General features: G+C 41.5%; 1 protein-coding gene across 1 annotated transcript in view; it reads right to left on the minus strand.

The window, feature by feature from the left end:
- The window catches only part of LOC311271402 (low density lipoprotein receptor adapter protein 1), a 51161-nt gene that overhangs the window by 14242 nt on the left and 11502 nt on the right, over window positions 1-25417 (minus strand). Inside the window, exons 2-5 of the mRNA XM_084377045.1 lie at window positions 13760-13902; window positions 10754-10866; window positions 1673-1787; window positions 112-184 (exon numbers count right to left, since the gene is read on the minus strand). Of these exons, the coding sequence (XP_084233171.1) occupies window positions 112-184; window positions 1673-1787; window positions 10754-10866; window positions 13760-13902 (444 nt within the window). The remainder of the gene's footprint in view (window positions 1-111; window positions 185-1672; window positions 1788-10753; window positions 10867-13759; window positions 13903-25417) is intronic.

The following is a 25417-nucleotide window of genomic DNA, read 5'->3' on the forward strand; positions in this document are numbered from 1 at the left end:
CTTGGTTTGAAAGCCAAATGAATTCCCTGTCACATTAGTCACAGATTTAATGGATAAAAGCCTTTCACTGAACTGTCAGGATGACGCCTTCCCTTTGTTCAGTTAACTCACCTTCCTGAGCAATCTCCCAAAGATCGAGGGCCACTTTAAAGGCCTGGGCTACCGTTAATGTCACAGCCTGAGCCTGGAGAGACAAGAAGAAGGGAGGAAAAACACATGAATGAGATATAAACAATGATAAGATATTTTATTACAGCCAAAATTAAAAGGCAGATAGTTGTCTGTAGCACTACTGTGTGAAAAGAAAACAGATAGTTGTTGAAAATCTTGTTGGCAGCCAGCAGAAAGGCCATTACAGAGAGATGGTAAGAGGCTGAACCACCAACACACGATGAATGGCTTTGAAATCGTGGCTGAAATATGTGATATGGAACAGTTAACTTAAGGATAAGGACTTAAGAGGAACAAATGTCCAGAGAAGTGGACGATGTTTACATGTCAAGGACAAGATCAGAAAATGAACCACTGAATATGTCACACTGGTAATGTGGAGACGGGCAATCCAGACCCAACATGTGTTTTTGTCTTTTCCTTTTGTGTGTATCTACTTTCCCGGGAATGGAAAATCAATGAAAATGAATTATTAAAAAAACAAAACAATGAAATCATAGTGAGCATAATGGATACAGGACATCTGGTGATGTTTCCATCTCTTGCAATAATTAGATTTACAGTATGAATGTCAAAATGTATTCTATAAACTATAGACTATGTCTTCATCTAATGTTATCAATTTAGGTAGGATTAACAGTAAACAGTACGCACTACTGCAGTCACTCTCAGAGACTGGGTCTCTCTACAGTTTCTGTTGCCAAACAAGGAGAAAATAATTGAAAATTTATATCTGCAGTAGCCCTTTGAGCAACATCAGGGAGCACGCTGGAATGTATCTACTACACTTCAAGGTTTCTGCCAAAGAAATAGACAGCAACCCCTCACTGCAGTGTGGTTCTCGAAAAAACGAATGCCTGGCTAGTAAAAAAGAAAGGCCCAGCTAGAGACCAGACTACAGCTGATGTTATCCAAACAACCGTCTGTTTTACGGTTGAGAGTTCATTTTAGTGATGAGTAGAAAAAAGCTAGAGCCCGTTAGCTCCTCTTAAAAGCACATAATTTGTCTAATTATTGTTAAAAGTATCTAAAATGTGTATTGTTTTAATGAGAAGAAATACAGACAATGAGCCTACTAACATGTTCATAAAACAAAGTTGTGACTTATCAAATCATCTCTTTAATATTGCTTGTTTATCTCTTTAAGATCATATAGAGGGAATGGGGGAAAAGGCGGTAAAAATTGGCACGGAAATTTGCTCCTTACACAATTATAAGACCTATTGTGAGGTGGGTCGTGATTGTTTGTCAAAAAAAAAAAAATAAAGTGGATCCCCAGAGAAAAACTAAACTGGGAAATGCTGCACTAGTGAGCTGTCACGTGAACTGCCACAAGATGGAGCCAGACACCATCTACATTCATGCTACTTGCTGCCTAAAGTGCAGTTCATCACATTGACTCCTTCCACAAAGAAACTCCAACAGCATATTTTCCATACATTTAGATAAATAGAGATACATACAGATAAACACAACGAAATCACAAGAGTTGCACGCTTACAATCTTCTTCTTTTGGCAGAGAAACGCGTGGCACTCCAAGGTCTCGTTGAACTGACTTTGAGAGACATATGCAAAGACCTTATCCTGAGTTTTATCTGCTGTGCAGTACGAGATTCTGGAAGAGAAGAAAAAAAAAAAAATCAACAACCATTATCCTAATTTCCCAACACTATCAATCCACCTGACATAAGTGCACTTACGATGATAAATGAGCAATTACAGCAGACAGGAACCACGGGCAGACATCCTTTTTTAATCACAGGACACACATGCAGAACAAAGGGACGACACGTACCGCGCATTAGCAAAAAACACATACATCAAAGTAAGATGCACTGCGTACATGTCAATATAGGCCACAACTTTGCTTTAGCGCTCAACCTTTTGCATATGCATAAGCAGTCCAATCATAGCAGGATGAGAGCAATGGTTATGAATATTATGCTGATTTTAAGTCCCACAGCTGGGAACAGTGGAGCAGGAGACAGATGAGCGGTGGTGACATCCACGAGTGATGCTTGAATCTGTGACTGAGCTCTTCAGTGCTTCATATTTTACAATAAAGTATGATTTTGATGCAAAAATCAACCGAAATGCTGATATAATATTTTGGATTAAAGGTTTTCCACGTTGAATTAGTTGAGTGTTATGTTAATGAAGTTACAGGGACAACCTTTACTCCAACACACCAGCGTAATAAGTGCACATTTTATGCTGAATTCAGTGTGTTCAGGTAAGAGTTTTGTGTTCGTTATCTCTTGAGGACATGAATGAATATAGAAAGGCATGTGAAGCTGCAGGAAATGAGATATAGGAACTGTTCATTTCCAAAGTAACCTCCCTGGCGGTTACATAACACAAGTGCGACTTGTGTTGAAATATCTGAATTTCTACTGTCAGTGGGAAATGGAAAGCCTCGGATTACGAAATTTATCTCCGCTGTGACTACATTGCACTCGAGACCTCATTCCCGACAGTCACGCCCAATCTCTCCCGGATCTAATATCTGTTCCAGAAAGCCCAATGTCTGCAAACCCACCGACAGCCATGGCCCCTTATTTTTCAATGGTTATCTAAAACCAATCTCGACGAAGTCCATCGAGCCATTTCGCTCCCCCGCAAGGGCCCGCATGGGTTCACTGAAGCGACGCACACAGACCTGATGGCTTCGGTTTGCCGGATTTTATGCAGGCTATTAGAGGCTGTATTGATCTGGAGTCACCCTGTGTGTCCATCTGATGCGGTTACCTAAACCAGTGGCACGCGTCTTGTTTGTTGCTTTAAATAGATGTGTAAATGAGACACAGTGAGTGATGCACTCGACCTTTGTCGCTATAATTAAAGAACCAACCTTTAATATCAGCAGCACAAGGACAAGATTGGGTGCTTTTATTCTCATCACTCCGGGTATAGATCTCAACAGAAGTTCTAGTTTTTCTCTGACTAGAAGACTAAATAAGACTTAGATACTTGGGGTCTCTGCGTGCATGTCGTCACCATCGGTGAGTAAAGACACCACAGGACTGCAGTCAGTGGTGTGCAGAGCTCTGTAAAAATCTGCCGTCATTACACAAACTTGTACACAAAAGGGATCTGCAGCTGGCAGCCGCTCATCTGCACTTCAAGAGGGGCCCTAAAATGATGTAATTTATCCGATCAAAACAACAAGCATAAAATCACCAGCCTTCACGCCTCTCTCTCAGATTGTTTGCTGCCTCGCACCGCTGATGCGTGACCCACATTGCAATGCCCAGGACACCCAGCTCTATATATTCCCCCTCTTCCCCTCTGTGCTCTAACTTATATTTGGACCCTAATTGCGGAAATATGAGCAGAGAAAAAGTTGAAAGAGTTGACCTATTTAAGTTTGGAAAACAAGCCTGATGTAACCAAAGCACTCTAACTGCTCAATATACATTTAATTATCATCTTATTTACTCATTATCTACTTTTTCTCAGCTCCAACATTTCACGCAACCTCAACTCCACTCATTTCCTATTTGAACTTGTGTTGTTTAAGCCTCAACAGACTCTTGCTGTGTGTGTGCTCTCTAAATTTCAATTTGTTTTCCTATAAAATGAATAACTGAATGAATCAATGACTATAAAGTAATATTATACACTCTATAATGAGTCAGACAAGGGCTGAACATGATCGTGTCCCATTTATTTTGAGTGTTTGTTTGCAATATGAGTCGCAATTTCAATGGGAATGGTCATTTTTGCATTTTGGTATGTTGTGACACAATTTATCTTTATCAAATGAAAGACAGTGACATTTGTTTTGTAAAAAAAAACTGGCACCTACATGTAATACTCTGATAAATATCAGTAGTATTTATTTTATTATTTTCCTGGGTATAAGTTAAGGATGAAATGCCAGTTCATTGTGAAGTTAAATTCACATAAATAATTATTTGATATAAATAAGATATTAAAATGTTTAAAATGGGTGACTTTAAAAATATAATTTCATGGTGTGTGAATGCCTTTAAAAAGTTAAAAGCAATTCTATTACGTGATAGTACGGGCGTGAGTTCATGACCTTAAAAATGTTTTACACTTCCGGGTAGGGACCTGAGTAAGAGAAGAAGAGGAAGGCGGAACGTGTTAATGGCGGAGAGCAGAGACTTCAGGACTGTGTGTGTGTGTCGTCTCTGTATCGTTTTTTACTTTGAAGAACTGAACTTTTTGTTGGAAATCACGCTGGGAGTGTGTGGGTAAAACTCTCCAGCGCAGTGGAGTGTTTTATTAGAGCCGAAAAAAGTTCAGCCGAGTTAGCTAGCCAAAGCTAGTGCTAAGCTAACCACCCAGTCACCATCGTCGGGAGGAGACGGTGGAAAAGATAACGCTCGCACGGACGGGACGAGGACTGCCGAGCCGTCACGGACGAGGATCGCCGAGCCGCCGCGACGAACGGACGGACGGACGGACAGGCGGTGAAAGTGGTTCGGCATCTGCAGCTTGTTTCAGCTGGCTTCTCGAACACACAGAGGTACTCACAGTCGCTACAGAAAACCATCATGAGCTCCAACTAAGCGCGCCAACGAACAAAATAAGAGTGCACTCAGGTTGAACAATTGAGACTAAACCAGATCATATTTACCCCGGGTTTGTTTTTCTCTGTTCTCTGTTTTCAAAACAAGAGGTTTGAATGTGTGGTTTCTCTCCTTCATATTCCAATACATTTCAAAACCTGATATCTTGTGTTGTGTCATTGAGTGGTGTTTCATTCTTTAAATTACTGAGTAAAGTATAACTTACCGGTCAGAATCATTCCTGCCAGTCTCTAAATAAGTGTCATACAGTGAGTGAGATATATATATATATACATTACCCTAGACAGTTATTATTTTTTGAGATGTTTCTTTTACCACAATATATTGAATGAGTGTTAAGGCTTCATCTTAAAGCATAAGGTGGGTTTTAATACCCACAATGCAACTAGATGCCTGCATCACCGGAGGCAATTTATCCGATTACACGCAGCTTCCTCTGGAGCTGTGACAGATTTATACTACGTTTTTTCACATGTGCAGTAGTACTCCCTAAGACCTGTAAACACAGTTTAATGTTGAAAATTGGTGGAGTTACCCTTTAAGGAACCAACGCTTCAGAGTAATAAGTAAGAGCATGAAAGTTTTTCCCACTCTGAGCATGTTCCACAAAGTTGAAATAAATGTCCCACAAAGGTTCCAAGTCACCATCGACAGATGAACACTGCGGCACGAAGATAAAGTCTGCAAACACATCCAGTCTCTGGAAATCAGCAAACTCCTCTCTCTTATCGCACAGTGCAGAAGAGAGATACCCAGAAGTTCTTAGAGGAGAGAGTTTTACGAATGATTTCTAACAAGAAGTGCTGTTCGCCGTCCACAACATGTTGTTTGATTTAGAACGTTCGGCTGTGAGCATAAGTAAAATGAGCAAATAGGTCAGAGCGTAGCACAAACAGCTCAACTCGCCTATATCTCCTAATAAGTACCAGCAAGAGTCTATACGAGTGTAATCCTAACACTGAACTGTGTACAAACTCATATGACGATGGTGGATTGTGACACATACGAGAATCTACTATACAATATGTGTAACACAGACAGCTGTTATAGCCATTATAACAAGGCATCCATGTGACAATAATGTGAATGTCTAAACAAAGGCGTCTCACTGGAGTGAATACACATTTAAGATTCCATCTATTTGGCAAAGACCAACACGCTTCTTCTCCGATTTGCACATGGAGTGTGATGAATATGTGCGTCTGCAAAGGTCTCTTAAGATTCCCCTGCATGCAGATTTCACTCATTACAAAAGACAAAAAGATCATTGAGTTACCGCCACACAATGGATCATATTCAGAAAATAAGCCTTCAGCTTGAAACAACAACGGAGATAGATAAATAAATAATTGACGGCATCGCAGAGTTTTCACTAAGCTCGAACAACAGAAGCTGAGCTGTCAGTCTGCATCATATCTCCAAAGGGGCTCTGCGGACGGCAAGCCTTTGATCTCCTCGCTGTGCAGAGCACCGGTGTTTGTGAGGCAGAGCGGGAATATCAATGGAAATATTTAAATATTTACCGAACAAAGCCTGGATAGAACTTCGCACTTCAAAGCCTCAAATTCTCTGCATACTCTCAATAAAGCAGGTACGCTCTTTAACGCGACAATGAACTACTTCCGTTCAACTTTTTACCCGACACGTGTGCAATAATGAAAAACAGCGCTTATGCTTTTGCTGCAGGGGGAAGCAGTCGTCAAAACACACGGGCGAAATGGTTGAAAAAGAAAAGTCAAAACAAACAGCGGCACATTCCTGTTCAACCCCGCTGTTCAGGAATCCTGCAGACATGTCTCACAAATCTATTAGCATGTCAGAGCAAATGCATCATTACCAGGTGGAGTGTCAGTCATAGTTAAAGCTCTCCTTTTTCCGACCTGCATGTTTTTGCTGATTGATATGCTGGTCGGTGTCTGAGAGCTTCTGTCAGAATATGAATCAGTGACACCAGTCCAGATGGAGGCTGAACACCATCCGATGAGCCGCTCACTGGGAGTTGCAAGTATCACCGTCTGTGTTTTTAGGATTCAATTTGAGTTTTTTAGAAGTAAAGCCAATAACGTACGATACACAATCAATACCATTCTCATGTTTGTGCATGAACTATGGAGCTAGTGCCAGGAGATGGTCAACTTACATGTAGCTCTGCATAAAGAATGAGAGCAGGAGGAAAACAGCTCGCTTGACTCATATATGCCAGAACTTCTTTTCACCCCTGCTTCATGCTAAGCTCTGGTATTGAAAATTTCCATTCCGAGAGATTAGATAGGACGTGGGGCTTTAGCCAATCCGAATGTCTGGTTACTTCAAGGCTCAAGGTTAATTTGTCACTCTGCAACGCAGGATTACAAACAAATGGAAGTTGTAGTCCCTTTATTGGTGCCGTGCCGTTGTTCCGAAGGCCCATTATTCCAAAACCCCAGTCACCCGAAGAATACCCAACTGGACCAGCCCATTATCTCAAAATAAACAAACATCCAGTGCTCTGAAGACCCACTGTTCTGAAAATACACACTTTCCACACCAAATGACATACCCTCACCCTAACTAGGCACTATAATAATAAGGGATAGAAACAAGGGAGGGGTGTAATTTTGGAAAAAACAAAAGCTATGGCTTTTTTTTTCATCGAACTTTTGTTGTTTTGGAAAAATGGGCCTGTCAGAACAATGGGTGGTTTTCATTTTATGGTAAACCCAACAACCTGAGGAAAGAAGCTGCTCTGTAGTCTGATGGCAGCACTTTTCGTATCCTTCGGGCTCTGTGCAGACACCTCACCCTCCCCTCACCGATATCACTGATGCCAATGATGCACTGGGCAGCTTTTTCACCTCCTCCAGAGCCTTCCTGTCCTTCAACTTTAAATTGAGTTTTCCTGGTCACCGTCAGAAGACAACTCTTGGCAAATGCATTTTGGATCATCAATCAACATATGTACATCTAGGCTCGTATTTTCATGTGCAAAATATTGCCTTATTTCATATTTTGTTCCCGTTTGTACAACTCGCCTCGGTTACGTCTCAGAATCGACTGCATGTTTACTTGGTCTCATCTCGATCTCAGACTAAGACGACTCTGGAATTTATTATGAGACCAGTCGAGACCAGAACTGCAGCGATATCACCGCGTTGAATAATTCAACTCAAAAAGGTTAAACCACTGTTGCAGAATCCAATCTAACCTCCTGTGTGGTTAAGTCCTTGGTCTAATCCCTACAGCGCCAGCAGTTAGACCTACAGCAGCACTACAAGGCGGACTTGGTTTCTGAAGATCAAGTCTGTGATGATAAAGTCTGAGCGTCTGATGCTGCAAGTCAGATGCTCTGTGAGGTGTGCTGTCAAGGCTGCTGAATTCAATATCAGGTTTTTAAACTTAAATGCCATTGTTTTTGTGTGGGTGGGTGTGTGGGTGGGTGGATGTGGGTATGTGTGTGGGTGGAGGAGGTGGGAGGGTCATGGCTGCGAGGATCTTATTTCCAATGCGATGCACAATGTCTTCCTGTCTGTTTTTTCTATCCCCCACTAAGCTTCCCCTGAGGGAAACAGCCCCACTTCCTTTAAGTGTGAATACACAATTAACTCTAAAAACACAAACATTTACATACACACTCGCCGTGTGAGGTGCATACTTACAGTAAATGCCCATCCACGTGTGCCCACAGTATGTGCACATACACCTTGTGCATCTAACTCTTTTCTCCGTCATTTGTTATGCACAATAAACACTGTGATTTGATCCATTCTCTTATCCTCCAGTTTTCCTTTTCACCCTTCGCTTCCTTTCCTGGCCAATAAATGGATTATGTGCAACTAAAATAAGACACAAGAAAGGAGGGGCAAGGGGGGAAAGGGGCTGTAAGGAGGTGGCGGTGGGGGGTGGGGTCTCATAAAGGGGATAAATCAATCCTCAGCCAACCCAAGCTCTGCATGTGGCCCCTCAATCTCTCCTGTATCATTACTCGGGAGTATTGGCCGAGAGCGTCAGCGCAAGTTTCAAAGTGGTCAATTAGTCGTGGGTACGCCTGCGTTCAGAGCTCTGTTTATGTTAATATGAGCAGAAAAGAAAAATTCCTATCTAGACAGCAGAAAGGAGAGTGGGAAGGAGAGGAGGGGGAGATAAGGAGAGAAGGGAAGGAGATCAAAGACGGGGGCTGATTCCCCTGGCCTGTGGTCTGTTACCGCTGATAAGGTGGATCAGAATGGGATGCGGACCTGTGTGTGTGCACATACACACACATGAACACCAATTGCATGTATTCTCACACACACACACAGTCTTTATCACAGCCCGCTCTGTAATCATAGTCCAACTATATGATGTTTACACTGTAATCCTCAATGTAACAAGGCCCAGTCTACTACAGGATGCCATCCAGAGAGAGGAAGTCAGCCAAACATATCACAAGCACGCGCACACACACAAGCACACACACTTTTCAATGATTCAGGATAGAATGAAACCTAGCATGGTGCTGAGAAAGGTTAGCTTTCATTGACACAGAGGCACTGTACCAGACATCCCCCCAGCGACCCCTCTCCTGCCCTCCCATTATTGGTTTCCGAGCGAATTGATCAAACATGAAACACACAGCAGCTCGGAGCCGAGAGCTGCTCGGTTCAATCCGCCAGAAGAAGCCTTAGCAATGGACAGGGGGGAAAGTGACCTACATAGAGGATATCAGTGTCTTCCTGTATCAGATAAGGCTGCTTCTTTGTTTTTTGGACTCAACTTGAAGGATTACCATCATTGTTAGGCACAGGTGATTAACCGTTTAATGAGAAGAAGTAAATGGATTAGTGATGATTTAGCTCATCCATTCAATAAACCCACTTTAAGTGATTAGCATGTGATATTGCTCAACCATCCTCATAAAGTCAGCCGTTCACTCCTCGAGTTAACCATATGAATATTTAAAGAAACATTTCTTAATGCTTTGCACGATGTTTTCAATCATTTGCACAATGCCGATAGTCCTTAATGAGGTAATTGCCTCTTGTAGCATTTAAAAGCACAGCTTTCCATTGAATGGTAAAAGGCTCCACACTGACAGTAATCTAAATTGAACCTTGAAGTGTACATGTGCACTCTCCTGGAGTGCTTGTCTGACTCTGCCACTCTTCAGGTTTCTTTGTATAGTTTGATAGTAATTAAGTGTTTTTCAATCAAAATCTAAAGCCATGCTATTAGTAGTACTTAGGTACGGCAATGCTTTGAGACAAATGCTCATGGTAGCATCAACCACACCCACAAGTTCACCCACAACACATTTCTGGACACAGCAAAACAGCGTTGCAGCGTTCACCTAAACAACTGAAGAAAATGGGGACGTGTTTTAAAATGGCTCAACGCAGCTTGCCTGGTGAAATCCAAGACTCCAGACGCCCCAAGATACCAAACTGATTTGAAAATACGTTATTTACACCCTTTTTTAATGCTGAAGCCTTCCCAGTTATTTTTTAAGGCTAAAAGTGTTAGCGCACATCACGTCTGAAGTGGGTGCTCAAGCTCGACCGTACATCGAGGGTGTAAACTGCGTGTTTTGACATCAGTTTGGGATCCCAGGGCTTGTTTTGTTGTACTTTCAATTCACCCATGATATAGAAGATAATGATTGAATTGTCATTTTTGGGTGAACTTGTCCTCTTAACTTAAGTATTTAATAGTACTTATTATGACTAAAAAAACACCAAGGTGATTTCTATTCATCCTGCCAGTAGAAAAGAGAAAATAGAGAGTAGAGAAGAAGTCAGGGGATCTATCAGACAATGAATGTCGATCTATCCAATAGTTGAGTCTTGAGCTAATGGGTGGACCGGCTGACGTACAGACAGACAGATGAACAGATGAACAGTCTGACATCTAAGGAGCCACGCAGCTAGCATGGCTGAAAAATGCCTGCAGTGAAAGGGAAGCCTGCTAAAATCAAACATGGACTCTGCTGGAGAGCTTGCTTCAGTCAGACCAACCTCTGTGCACTTGCCACTTAAAAATCTATTTGAACTCACTCCTTTTTATTTACCTGTATATGGAGACATTTTCTATGAGGTCTGTAGTCTCTGTGTCTGTGATGATGATGCCTTTGGGTGAGACTGTCAGCGTTACCTTCCTGAACTTCTTAGCACTGGCTCTGGCCTGTAGATATGAAATAGAAAAACACATATATGAACATAAAAAAAATCAGACAGGGAATCTTGCAGTCGGCATAGACAGAGCAGGATGATCGTACTTCTGATTAAACGCAGAGAGCCCTCAAATGCGACAGTAGCTGCCGAGCAATATTAAGCACCCTGCATGAGTTGTCCCAGAAATGCGGGGAATTTATAAAAGGCGACAGAACGGGGGGAGGAAAGCTGCAATGTGGAGCCCAGAGTGAGCACTCGAGGTCGGGCTGGCAGCCAGCGACTCACCCTGCCGCTCTGCTCCATCTGGAGTTTCAGAAAATACGGCAATAGTGCTGAGCTTGCGGTCTGTGAGAGAGCCTGTTGACAATGACAATGACCTCCTTACCGTGCAATTAGCTAGCAAATGAGAGCACTTTTTGCTTCACACCCAAATGATATCAGGTTAAGAATCAGTTGAGCGACTGTGAGGGAATACAGAGGGCAAGAGGAAGGGAAATTAAAGGGAAGAATTTCATCATATGCTGCACATCTCTACATTCACCCTGCATTAGAGATTCTTTCATTTTAACAGGCGGTAAAATAAAATCGAACAGGGAAGGAGCCGAGGATGAAAAGAAGACGGGCTTTTGCTTTTAAACAAAAACAAGGTCTTCTGAAGGACAACAGGAACGGTGCCGTGGCGTGCTCTAGGAGCCTAAATGCCCTGGAGACGGTGAACGGCTCATTCTCCTTAAACCCACAGCACTTACAATGTTGGAAACTGGCATTATAATAGGACGGGAACGTGTGCTGTGGCTGACTGTGGCAGCTCATTCATGTTAGGAAGTGCTAACAGCCACATTTTCTTCTGTCATGTTACTCTTGTCGTGCCACAAGGCAAAAACCAATCTGTCAGCGTGAGATACGCCAAGTTCAGCCTTTTTCTATACGTTCGGGCCCTCAGTCTCGTCTTATCATGCCTGACTGACGCATGTAGCGAATGGAAATGTCACAAATGTATTCAGTAATCCCATTCAGGTTGATTGGTTTCCAAGGGAACAGACAGAGACAACTGAGTTTCAGCTTTTTCTGTCCCGGCGTAAATCAATTGAATCTTAATCCCGCCATTAGGTTTGGTTCAGTCTCTAATTGAGGAGTAGAAGGTTTATGATTGGGCCGCCTGTGCCAGGCTTTTCTTTCTGCGGAGAAAGCCCCTCAAACAGATTAGGCTATTTTATTGTTGGTGAAAAGGTGTGCAGGAAATGAGGAGGAAATGTAGAAGTTTGTGTGCATAAAAAAACAGACCGATAATGGGGTTTCGTGCGTCTGCCTGGTTTAAATGCAACAGTCTATTTCAAAACAGTCTTGTGAGAACTGACAGGATTCTGAACCGATGTAGAAAACCGTGCTCAGAAATCCCCTGTATGGCTCAGTGTTGTTAGGTAAACATCATATCAATGATTCGACTGCTGCACATGTGCAAGCCTTGATAATCCTGGATTAGCAGCTGTGTTTCCATGCAGGGACCTTGATATAAACATGGCCCAGCTATAACTGCATGCCAGGAGAATTGCACCATGTTGAAGGGGAAAGAAAAGATTAGTCAGTTTACAAGTAAATGGGTAGAACATTTAAATCTCAACTTTTTCCCTAGAATGGACTGTTTGTACTGCATGCTAACTTTAAAGAAGCCATATTATGCTCATTTTCAGGTTCATTGTTTTGTTTTAGGTTACTATTAGAACAGGTTTACATGCTTTAGCGCTAAAAAAAAAAATCAGTTTTCTCATACTGTCCGGTACTGCAGCACTGTATCCCCCCTCTGTCTGAAACGCTCTTTCATTTTACCTCCTGTCTCTTTAAGCCCCCCTCCTCCTGAATACCCAGTCTGCTCTGATTGGTCAGCTCACACACGCCTGACCCAGCACCGCTAACATCAACAGAGCAGCTGTGTTAAATCAATTCAGACTCTGACCAGAGAATGGTGTCACACTTGCTCTGTGTGTATTGTAAGCAGACCTTTGTTGAGGTAGCCTAGTTGGGCTGGCCGTGCATGCATGTTAGTGCTTGTGAGTCTCTCTCTGCCCTCCTCATGTCAACATAGTGGCCTGGTTACAAACTTTCTCAGATTATAGCTGGAGGTGAGAAATGCGCTATGCAGCAACAGAATCAGCACTGCCTAATTTTACAGTTTAATCTGAACTTCCTTCTTTTTTTTTCAAACTTTATTGGGTGAAAGATGCACTCATTTGCTCTGCTCTGTGATGCTGGTGCTCTAATGCGGTAACTAGTGGCAGTGAAGGTCACATACTCTATTTCACCTTTGAAAGTAATTTCGGTGTGCAGATGCATATTTAAAAAGGAACATTTTGATCTGAACCTTTTTTTCTTGAATGGACTGTTTGTCCTGCGCACTAATTTGAAAGTTCATGCATGAATAATGAAGTGGCTGATTATGAAAGAGTCCACAGTCCTCACCATTTTATCGTCTGTAGTGGTACCCAAAGTTGTATTATACTGCAGATATGGTGCAGCAATTTAAATGGCAAAATATTGTCCTGGGTCATCAGAATAACGAATGATGGATAAAAAGCTAAATTCCCCTTTAAGTCATTCATAATGTGCACTGCAGTTTGAGGCTGTAATTTCACAAATCCTCAGGAGAACTTCTATAAAAAGCATCGCTGTAATCGAAATCTTCACAATGTCACTCTTGAAATGTCACGCTGCTGTTGAAGATGCTGACCTTGCTGATAGAATTGTATGTAACATTGTTTGTGAACATCAGTACAAGCAGTAGTCAGTGCTTACAATGAAATCCAGGTGCGGTAGGCAGGACGAGACAGGCAGTGATCACAAAATGTCAGAGTCAATTTAATTTCTATCACAGGGTCGTGTGAGTCAGAACAGGACCGGTGACTCACTGTGGCAACAATTCTGCGAATGGCAGCCGAGGCCATGTCCTCTCCCTTGGGCTGGCCCACCAGAGTCATTCCCAGGTACTTCACGTTGAACACCATCCCCTCCAGCAGAGTCTCCTTGGTGTCCGTCCAATTCTCTGGCAGCTCTGGTTGGACAGAAAGACAGGACAGAGGAAATCATAAAAATGCTCTGATATGACTAGACAAGGGAATTAGAAAAAAAATGTAGTCCAGAAAAATCTTCTGTACAACTATTCTGTCCTAAAAAGGCAGAGGGGAGTAATTCCTGAAAAGCTTAAGCAGAGAAAAAAGGGTTTAATGTTTCTAAGCTGACTGTGTAAACTGTAACAGATGGTTAGGATTTACTCCCTTTATTCTATGCACTTTTGGGGGCTTATTATTTTACAACAATAAAATTACTGATGTAAGCCTTTGGAAAAACTTCAGGGAATATCATCAAGGGAAAAGCACAGTTCCAACAATTTGTTCTTCCAGCTTCAGCATGTCCTCAGAAAAACAAACATACAGTACGGATCGAATGCGAAGGCAGCTCATTACGACCCGTATTTGCGTTTCTCGTTAGGCGTCAACCTCCACTGGGCTTAGCAATTATAACGGCAGCAAAGGAGGAGGTTAGGCACCGGTCGGGTCAAACAAGCGCAGGACTTTCACCCAGGAGATGGTTGTTCCCTCATGCAGTTAGTGGAGGTTTGGCCTGTCACCATTTTCCTGATACAGCTTTCTTGCTGGCAGCTAATAATATCTTTAGTAGGTATTCGTCTTGTGCTAATAAATGAGCTGCAATGTTGCCCAAATAAATGTTTGTGTTACCTCCTGCCAATATGACTGAATGGCTGGGCGGCCCCAAAATACATGGAAATGATCTGCCAGCTGTTCATCACATTTCCTCCAACATAGACTTCTTCCCATCACACCTGCCAGTACACAAACATCTGATCACATCCCACTTACAGAACACATATTCAACCAATCCTCCTCTGAAAGTCCAGATTCCTTCTCCCATTTTTGCCTTAGCTTAGACTAGTTAACTTATAGCAGGACTAATTCAGCTGTTTATATTCCCCATGACTGACTTCAGTTTCTGTCTTACTTATGTGGGATAACTGTTTGTTCACCAAATTTGATGTATTTATAACAGTTGGGGCTGCCTTCTAGGTGTAACTATCTCTAGTTAGCTTCAGGGATTTGGCTCTTTTGGCTGATCTTTTATTTTTTAGCTTTGTTTTGTTGTAGCTTAACATTTAATATGCTTCTTACTTTGGATTTATACATTTGTCATCCATAAAAAAATCGTTAGATGGATAAATAAATGTTGACAAGTCAGATTTTGGTTGTAGCTACATTTGTAATAAATATGCATTTATCACAGTTTGGCTTTGTAGGGAAGAAATATATTTTTCTTGTGGATTGATGCTTGCAAATGTCAGATAAATGTCACATAATCCACTTAAATAGTCATAACACTCCACTCATGAGATCAAATTAGAAGTTGTTTTGAAAGCGGGTTCAAGTTTCGCTTCGATCACCTTGACAGAAATGTGTCACAACTCTTAAAATATTCATTTAAAAGTCTGTCAGAGTCTGTCTGTCTTTTCGAATCAGGGCCTTCTTCCCTAGTTTGTTGAGCAGACTGTTTACAGTGCTGAGACAGACAGCATGAGAGCTGGCGGAGAAGCATCACAGCTGAGCAGACATTGCCGAGGATATAGAGTCAGACTTTGCACAGATTATGTGTGATATAAAGATCACCCAGACTTTTTCAGATGAATTTATTTTTTTGTTGGAGTGCTTAAAATGTCTCTCTGTCGGAGCTCTGCAATATGTTTTTTATTGCACTTGTGTGATAAGAAAAGTTGAAAACCATATGTGCATTGGAAGATAAGGAGAAGATAAAAACGCCAACTCTACTGAGAGAACGAACACATGGTCTGATCATTTATTTTGTGTACGAAACCATCCGTGAGCGATCCTAACATTCACCACTACATCTTACTCTGATCTGTCACCATCTCTTACTGGATAGGAAGGTTTCTATAGGAGGAAACAGTATGGATCTCCGAAAAACCACCACCTGATACCACAAAGCCAGTATCAGCTGGAGTCTGATAAACTGCACATGACGGCTGCAGTGTCCTGCTGTTGCTGTGATTTCCAACAGGTAGCACCAAGCTGTCCTCTAGCTGACTACTGTGGGCAGGGAGGGGGGGACTGCGGCCATGCGGAGAACTTAAAATATCTCTCGACAACACCTGGACACCCTGCAGTGGAGCACCGGGAGAGGAATGACTTACTAAACTGTGCAACAGACCACATTCTGTGTTGGACGTAATGGGCCGATAAACCGAAACACGATCCATTAATCCGCAGCCTTTCAAACCATTCTTCGAAAACGTCGACGTCGCTGTGATAAAGACGACCATGCACAGCCAGCAGATGAGTAGACATACTGTAGAACTGAAAAATTCCTTTGTCTCATTTTCAGTATGTCTTATAAGCAGGAAAAACAATGAGACAGAAAAAGAGTATGAACACAAAGAGCACATAGAGGGAGAAATAAAGAGAAAGAGACACACTATTCCCTCTGCTGGGCTATACTGGCACCAGATCCTCCACATGGGCTGAGCCATCTGTCACTGGCAGGCCCCATGCAGCTGTGAATGCGAACAGCAGAGAACACCATCCCCATACAACGCTTCCAACAACTCTGAATTATTAACTAATCGTCTATCGCACCGTGGGAGCTGCCTCAAAACCAGAGAGCTCAGTTGATGTTATCAAATGTGACTGCTTAGGCGCATGGCGGACAGTCGACATGGTTCATTGCTCTTGACCGTTCCGGATGAGAAGCGTGTGAGGATTAAGAGTCTTCCGTGAAAGTTGTGCCTTTAAACAATACTGAGCAATTCAAAAAGTAAATGTCAGACGTATCCTGTTCTAAGCCAGCAGGGTCACCACCACACAAGAGTGGTTCCTTAATGCTCTATTGATCCATGAGGGGAGAAATTCATCCAGGTCAGAGATCAGGGTCAGCTGGAAAACAGCACAAAGGCTTTCAGGCTTTTCAGTCCAACAGCATGAAGGTAATACAAAATACAGGACACGACTTCTGAAAAGGCGTTTTACTGCCGAGTTTTACAAAAGCATTATATAATGATTTAAATTAGCAACATAATTCCATTTACTTCCATTGTATTGGAGTAAATATTCAACATTCTTGTCTGATATCTAATAAAACCAAACTACCAGCAAGGGTCTCCACCACATGTTAGATCTGAGTGAACTAATCCTAGAAAAAACTTTAAAAAACAAAAGGCATTTAAACCAGTGTTGTGCCAGTAAAAGTACTGGGCTTTTTTGTGTGATTAATCTAACACTATCATATCACAAACACTTATCATTGTAAACTGCATATGCAGCATACGAGAATGGAAAGCTTGACAGTGTCAACGCCAAACAATTCAAATGGACCTAACCTTGATCAACTCCGATATCAATCGTACAGCAACTCCAGAAAATGTATTTATTGTGTGGCCGCACCACAAAGCTGAAGTGCTACAGTCCATATTCTGTCTTCGCCAGGCTACACACATGAATTATTAAACAGCTTCATGTTGATGCTGCAGGGTTTCCAATATATTATCCCCCTAAAAGAGGAGCGCTTAAATTTTTAATAAATCCTGTGTGAGTCTACAGAGGGACCGGGACAGATAAGAGTGACAGGAACAAGCGCGCGGAGGCTAATTGGATTTTAACATGCGCAAGAAAATAGAGTGAAAGATTAAAAATTTGAACTTTTATTTTTTTTTTATACACTGTACATTTGCCATCTGTGGTTGTGTGTGTATTTGTGAGAGAGAGAGAGAGAGAGTGGGTGTCAAGGTAATCAAATCCAACAGAGCACCAAACAAGATTAGGTAGGACGAGGAGGTGGTGGTGCCCTGGTGACGTGTGCATCTTTATTAAACTGATGCCTGGCAACACTTTCAAACCCTGATTCTACTATGCGCACACAAAAGCCTCACTGCTGGGACACACGCTAAAAAAAAATCAGCGCATTACAACAAAGTCGCAGAGCAATTTGATGACATTCTGCTGCACTGGGCCTCGAGTTACAAGTTATAATACCATTGCCCTGAGATGCTGAGCACAGTAAAATATTCAACACTCTGTTGAACGAACGACTGACAAGTGTAGCATTTCACAGTAGCTGATCTGACTGTTGTAGTATAATGGGCACCATGTGCTCAGCACGCCTTCAGCTACACGCGGCGTTCACCAGCTGTCTCTGCGAGCTCCACGCTCAGTAATTTAATTTGCACTAAGAAGTCAAAAACGTACCCGGGTGGATTCTCTGGCTGAACACCTCCACTGACGGTTAATTAATAAAGCAAACAGGAGGGCACAGATGTGCACGCAGCCACGATACTGCACTAAAGGGCGAATGCAAAAAGCAGGCGAGGGGGGCACACATGCACACGTGATTTCCCCGAGACACCATCATCCCAGTTAATTGCAAAAACTGTTTGAATAAGTGCGTGCTCCAGGGTCAAAATAACGAAAGCATTCCCTGTTTTCAATTCCCCTGCAGGTCAGAAAGTAGGCCATTTTTTATTTTTTAAAGACCATCTTGGTTCTAATCCAATGAAATCAGTACAACATCAATACACGAGTAAGGAAACATTCAGTTGCTTTTTCGATCCAACTGACACCCCCATCCTCCACATCCTTCTTGATACTGTTTTACTCATCCGATGGAACTTTGAATCTAGGACACCACCTTGACAGGGAAAATAGGCCGCACATTCAGGGAAGATGGTGGGCTGGGATGTGTGTGTGTGTGTGTGTGTGGGAGGGGGGGGGGTTGTAACTGGTTTCCTGATTCTGCCTTGAGGGGGAACCAAGTAAAGCTAAGTCCTTCCTTTCAAGCTCAAGCTCTTCTGACTGTCTTTTTCTTAATTCTATCCCTCCACTCACCTCGCTCACCTACTGTACCGTCACTCCCTCTGGCTGCGATCGAACCTACAAATTAAAATAAATCCCCCCCCTCCTCACGTATATCAAACAGGCCGGCTTATTAGAGGGGCTTGGGGATATTAGGAGGCTGTCAATCAGACCTACAGTACCGGCTCCTCCTTGACAACATCAACAGTAACAGATACGGAGGCATGTGATCAAACAGCCAATGTTGCTAAGCGACCGCAGATTCACCTCCGGCAGCAACAAGGAGGTGGTACCTGCAAATTACATGACTGAACACCTTGGCCAGGCATCAAAGAAGTGTGCAAACCACATAAAGTGCTCGGTGGAATTAACCTGCACTCTGCTGTAGCAGTACATAAAGCTCCCACCTCCAGAACTGATTATTACACATCCAATGGGCACAAATACAAAACCACTTGTTACAAACTGCGGATAACTCGGCTTTGACTTCCTTCATTTGATTGTTCTCACACTAAAGATGGACGATAATGGCCCTTAAATATTGTAACAATACTTAAGGGTAGTTTTGCAATGATATTTTTGATATTAAAAATAAAAAATAATAAAAAATATTTTTGGTTTATAATTCACGATAGCATTTTGAGCTTAATAGCATGATGTCATTGTGTCAACAAATAAATCCACCATCAGAATATGATTTTTTGTTTTAATCATATTAAAAAATTCAAAATATGATATATGACAGACCCCTACCGTACACTGACACTACCCTAACATAACAGTGATGTTACAGAGCACCGTCAACCTTAACATTGTGTTGCAGATAAAGGAGAAAGTTCTACTACAGACAAAACACTGTAAGTGAGATATAACATAAAATAGTGACATCTTCATACTGCTTGTTTTGTCTGAGCAACTATCCAGATTTCTAAGACTTTCAATTTACAATCACTTAACATCAAGAAAAGCAGCGAATCAAGCTGGAATTGAGGGAGGTTTGCTTGAAAATTTAAAATAACTCATCAAAATAGCTGGCAGTTATTTTTTTCCGTTGATCAACTAATCTCCGCTTCTTCTTGTTCCCTGTAATGAATACACATCTTAACGAAGGCCCGATGCCAAAACACGGTGGTTAAATAAACACAAACACCTCCAACGAGCCGGTGTTGCCGAGTTGTTTTTCTAGCAATAAATAGACGCAAGAAGAACACATTTTTAGAAACTGGGCTCACTCCGTGGTGTATTCTGTTTTACATCGCTGGTGTAAAATTGATGGGAATCATATAACAATATGGCTTTTAGATCGAGAGGCAGACAGCAAGAATCCTCTGAAACTATGATGTCTCTGTTCTTTTATTATTATCACTAACTCAAGCGTAGCCACCTTTTTATTTGCCACTACATCACTGTTTAATTACAACATTATATTTTCCTTGAAAAGCCTTGTTTTAATAGAGATTTCATTGAAGTCTCATTTCAGCGTGATGGGTTAGGGTTTCTTTTTCTGCTGACAAGAGCTGTCAGAGAAAGATGATTGAAATCTTTGACCAAACCAAGATTCAATTTGGTTTGTGTCTACTTAGAAAGACATTTTCCTTTAAGCTTTCTATTTCAGTTTCACTGACAGGTGAAATATATCTGGAGTGAAATTATTCAGGTTCGTGAATCGACTATTTGCCCTGGAGGTCCGTGAATGAATTAGTGCTCGTGTGGATCTTTCAACATAATACTCTTTTCACCAAAACTGCTCATTAATTGCTTTCACTTCAAACACCATATCTGCTCTTAATCATAATGATGATGTGAGTTATCAAGTATATGCATGGCTGAGCAAATAGAGCTACGGAAAAGTGGGAGCTGTTAAGGACAGTCTGGGAATACAAAAGGAAGAAATTTGCAAGAGACTGACATCATGTAGCTTCATAATTTTTACCAGGGGTGGGAATCTGTAGGCACACCATGACTCATTTTAATGTGATTCAGAGAGCTACGATGCAATTTCACAACATTATCAATGCATCAAACCGTTTGATTTCTATGGGCTCTCATTTTTCTTTTTTGTGCCTCCTCTCGCCTCCGTCCTCCTGCTTGTGGCCCAGAAATCAATCTAAGAGGGCTTCCTTGAAGGATATCTCGAAGGAGAGGGAGGATGCACAGGTGTATCCTTTGCAGAAGTTTTTTTGGCACCCATTACTTAAAGAAGCGTTACACACAGCTGGAATACACAAACCCTGTTGGGAGCAGGACTTTTCAAATGTTCCTGTGTTTACAAAAGTGCTATTTGTTTGTTAAGATGATCAAATGCGTGATCAAACTTCATGTCTTTCACCGTTTATGTTGCACCTTTACTTCCATTATCTTTGCTCACGTTCAGCCATCCTCACCAAAACTGGGAAAGGGTCGGCAAGATGGGGTCTGTGTAACATGTCCGGACAATTCCAAGACACTGAGATTCACACTCTGCATTAAATGTTTCTACAATGTTTAAGTAAAATTTTGTTAAGTACATTTTTATGTGAGAGTTATAAACATGTGTATATGCTTACCAGACTGTGGACACATCTCGACTGGATTAACTTCTTATGAAAAAGGCCTACACCAAGGCTAACAAGTAGCCTCGCTTAGAGATATCTAATATGACCTAGCATGAATAACTGTATGATATGGTAATATAATTTTTAAAAAAACTTTATATTATATTAATAGGGGTTAGATTTTTTAACAGCTACAGATTTTGGAAAACACATTCAATTGCTTTCCAGCCAAGAGCTAATATGTAGCTGCCAGCTTAGTTTAGCTTAGCTTAGCTTAGCTCAGCACAAAGACCGGAAAAAGGCAAACAACGAGCTCAGCTTAGTCAAAAGGTAATTGTAAAGTGCAAAAACCACTTGGTTATGTAGCTAGCTATGTCCCAATTTCCAGTTTGTGCTCGTCTAAGTTAGCCAGCGGCTAGCTGTAGCTTAATATTTAGCATGCAGACACGTGAGAGATATTAGTTCAGGTCTAAGCATAAATTGTACAGTATTCCCAAAAATGACACGCTATTATAATATACAAGTATGTAGGACTTTATGGTACAACTGATAAAAACTAAGCTTTCATTTCTACATAAAAGATATCAGCATTCATAACTGTTTTAAGTGTGCCTTGAAGCATGACAGATACATTATGTGCGATAAGCAAGTTATTAGAAAACGATAACCAAAAAAACGATCGCAGCTTGATGAAAGACTTCCCTATAATCTCCTGAATGCTAATTGCCTTTGACTGCAGTTATTATGCAAAACATAGGCCTCAACTACCCCCATCAGTATCCATCCTCCAAAGGTTATGTGAATCATTAATTCAGAAAGGATCAAACAAACGTTCTCACACACAGCAGCTAAACAGTCTTATCTACTCTACACTAAGAAGCATGTTTTTGTCCTCAGAAGTGTCCAGGGACTGCAATGGGATTAACACCAGGGGTTATTTTGCGGGCAGGCATTATTATATGCTTCAAATTAAAAGTCAACACAGACATTTGAGTACGGCTCCTGAATGACTTCCTGTACTCTATTTATAGCTGGCATCCCACAGTGCTAATATTTGCTCCGCAGACAGTGACAGTTGGTTGGCACAACGCTGGGCAGGACTGAGCCAGAAAAGCACACAATGATTCCTTCTTTTCTTTTTTATAAAGCGACATTTCCAGGATGCAGAATTCATCTTGTACAGTGGCAGCACAATACATGAAAATAACAATCACTCTAAACCAGAAACAGCATTTTTCCCCCAGAGGACTGAGGAAAAATCACGCTGTGCTGTGTATCTGGTTAAAGTCAAATAAATGATATTCAAGGTAGACGCGGATGTCACTGCAGCAGCACTTTCCTATTAAAGTGGAGGTGGAAAACAAGATTTTAAACCCCATGTGTCTTCCTGTTTATTAAGGATGTTATTTTTTACAAACTAAGAGCAGGTGGAAATGCCAGAATTAATTCACAATACTCTTAAGTAATCCATTTTTAGCAACCTTTTGTTTTTATGTTTTTTTAAAGGGCTGGAAAGATCATATCCTAACCTAGCTCGTATGACATAGTCAAGCCCATCTGAAACTGTCCTCACCTCAAGAAACAGCAGCATAAGTCATATTTTCAATGATTAAAGCAGCTAAAAATCTATATTTTCTTCCCTTGACGGATGGATGGATGGATCAAATGTCTGTGTGTCTATGAAACGGGTCACTTGTATTGACAAGTCAACAGAGAATTATCATCAGACACAGTTCCCCTCAGCTTCACTGAGATATTAGCTTTTTAGCTTTCAGCTTTTAGGTTTTCCAGGTCACCTGGCAAATCCATGTCCAGTGATGCTGCTGGTAGGGTTGCCACAGGGACAAAATTTTTCTACCGACTGATAAGCCTGATCAACAGTGGTAATGCCCAGTACACCAGGGTTTTGCAAAAAAAGCACTGAGTTAATGAACTGCTAATGCAAAATTAACATTTCCTACAGCTGCACCTTCACATTAAAGTCATTTAACTGGTGAAACTATTTTGAAGTTGACTAATAAGGAAATGCACCATGTTCAGTGAGTTTAACACTGCTATCGTTCATCAAAAATTCATCTACAGAGCAAAACAGAGTTCATTTTCGGCCTTTGTCAAGGAGTAGTCAGTCAGTCAGTGATGAAACAAGATGGAGTTGTTAGATGAAGAGCTACAGGCAACAGGCTGCACACCTCCAACTTCTCAGTGAGGTAACTAACTCCTTTTCCCTCATTAACTTTATCAGGTTCCCTGTTTGCATGCTGTTTAAAGCCTAAAATATTGCCAAGTAGTCTCTTTCTTTCGCCAAAGTGGCCAAGAAAATACCACCTAGCGGCCTATTATTGTGAAAATAATGACTTTATTCTGACTTGGAAACAGCTGATCACAGATTTCAGCCTGTGTCTGTACATTCAACATTGTGATTTTTGTTTTTTAACCACCGCCATTTTCCAACAGCAACCAAGTAATTTAAGTTGCTTAAACCAGTGTTTTCCAGTTCTGTTCCTGTCCCTTTCCTGCATGTTTTAGATGCTTTCCCGCTCCAACACACCTAATTCTAATGATCAGCTCGTCAGCCTGATGAAGCAGCCTGATAACGACCAATTCAAATCAGGGGTGTTGGAGCAGGGAAACATCTAACCCAGCAGGACTGAAAAACACCAGCTTAAATCATAGAGGTGGAAGATTGAAAAAAATCTCATATGAATCATTCGTTGAGCAGTTATATACCCACAATCTATTTAGCTGTTTAGGTAAAATGACTTGTTGGCATCTGTTACATAAAGGATTTATTTAGAAATTCTTGTGTAAAGCCATTTAAAGGTTCATTTATCGACTTCACTGTGCACTAATTAATCAAAACATAACGGCGCAAGAGAGGACAGACTGTTTACAAGCTGACAGTTATAGCTTATCATTGACAAAAGGGCGCTATAATACGGAGGTGACTTCAACAGTAAATGTCCACTGAAAGTGCCTTGTGTCATTTTTATTGAGTGACTCAGCAGACACTGTTTGTCAGTGTCAGACATCAACGCTGCTGTCTCTTAAATTAATACTTTTGAGATTTCCATACAGGTCCGCAGCACCGACATCCATTTTTCTACCCACTGAGCTGTAAGCATATTAAATCCTAAAGTTATTACTTTAACATTCTGAGAGCAGTTTGAGAAGAATGACTCCATCAACACCTTTATTATGAGCTGCAGTAAAGTTCAGATAGAGAAAGAGTAAGAATCATGCCAAATGACATTAACCACATTAACAACGCAGAATCTTACATACTGAAGGAAATCTTTCCTCGCGGCTATTTATTCATAAAGCATAATCGCTCAGCACCGTGGAAGGATTGTTTTCATTAGCAATTCAAACAGGGCATGAGTTTCTCTGTGCCGATACAGATCTTATTCCCCCTGGAGTTACTGGCTCCTATTCTGAACATCTTCATCAACCATAAATAGCTCCCTCAACACGAATCCATTCATTAAATAACAGCATTATATTCAGTTGGGTTTTTTTTCTATTCAAGGGTAAAGCCGTGACTCGTAAAAGAAAAACAGAATCTCTGTGTTTTCCGATCCCTGTGTCAAGCTGTGCGCGAGAAAAACAACACTTTGCTTGGGCAATCATTAGCTTTCCCATCCATCATCGCACCGAAGCCAAACAAGTCACCTTCGAGAGCTGCTGATCTCATTTGAGACAGTGCATCTCTGAGCCCCTTTTAATAGATGAGGGCTTCCCACAGGAATCCCCTCTAATGCGGTAGAACACTTAGACCCTTCCAGCTGACTGATGGGCGCTATAGTCTGACACAGCCGGATACCTCGAGCTTGTCACGTCTCACGTCTTTGGGGTAGCAGGGGGCACTGACGGGGTAATCAATGGGAGTGCTTGAGCTGTGCTGGTCAGTTCAAAAATGACTCATTCAAACTAAATTAGACATTTCTTCTTGATATATTTTTGGCCGTTACTTTATATGAATGCGTAAGAAAAAGATCCTGGGCTGGATTTGGCTGCAGAGGGTTGATGGTGCTGTACATTAAAGGGCATACAGTGGGTTTGTTTCAGAGGTGAGGGGGGCATAATTAACTTCTAGCAAATGACATATGACAAAATTGGTTATTGTGCCTTCAGCTGAAGAGATACACATAACAGGGGTAGACTGATT

This window comes from Pagrus pagrus (assembly GCF_965226575.1).
Source record: "Pagrus pagrus genome assembly, chromosome: 16".
Classification (NCBI taxonomy): Eukaryota; Metazoa; Chordata; class Actinopteri; order Spariformes; family Sparidae; genus Pagrus; species Pagrus pagrus.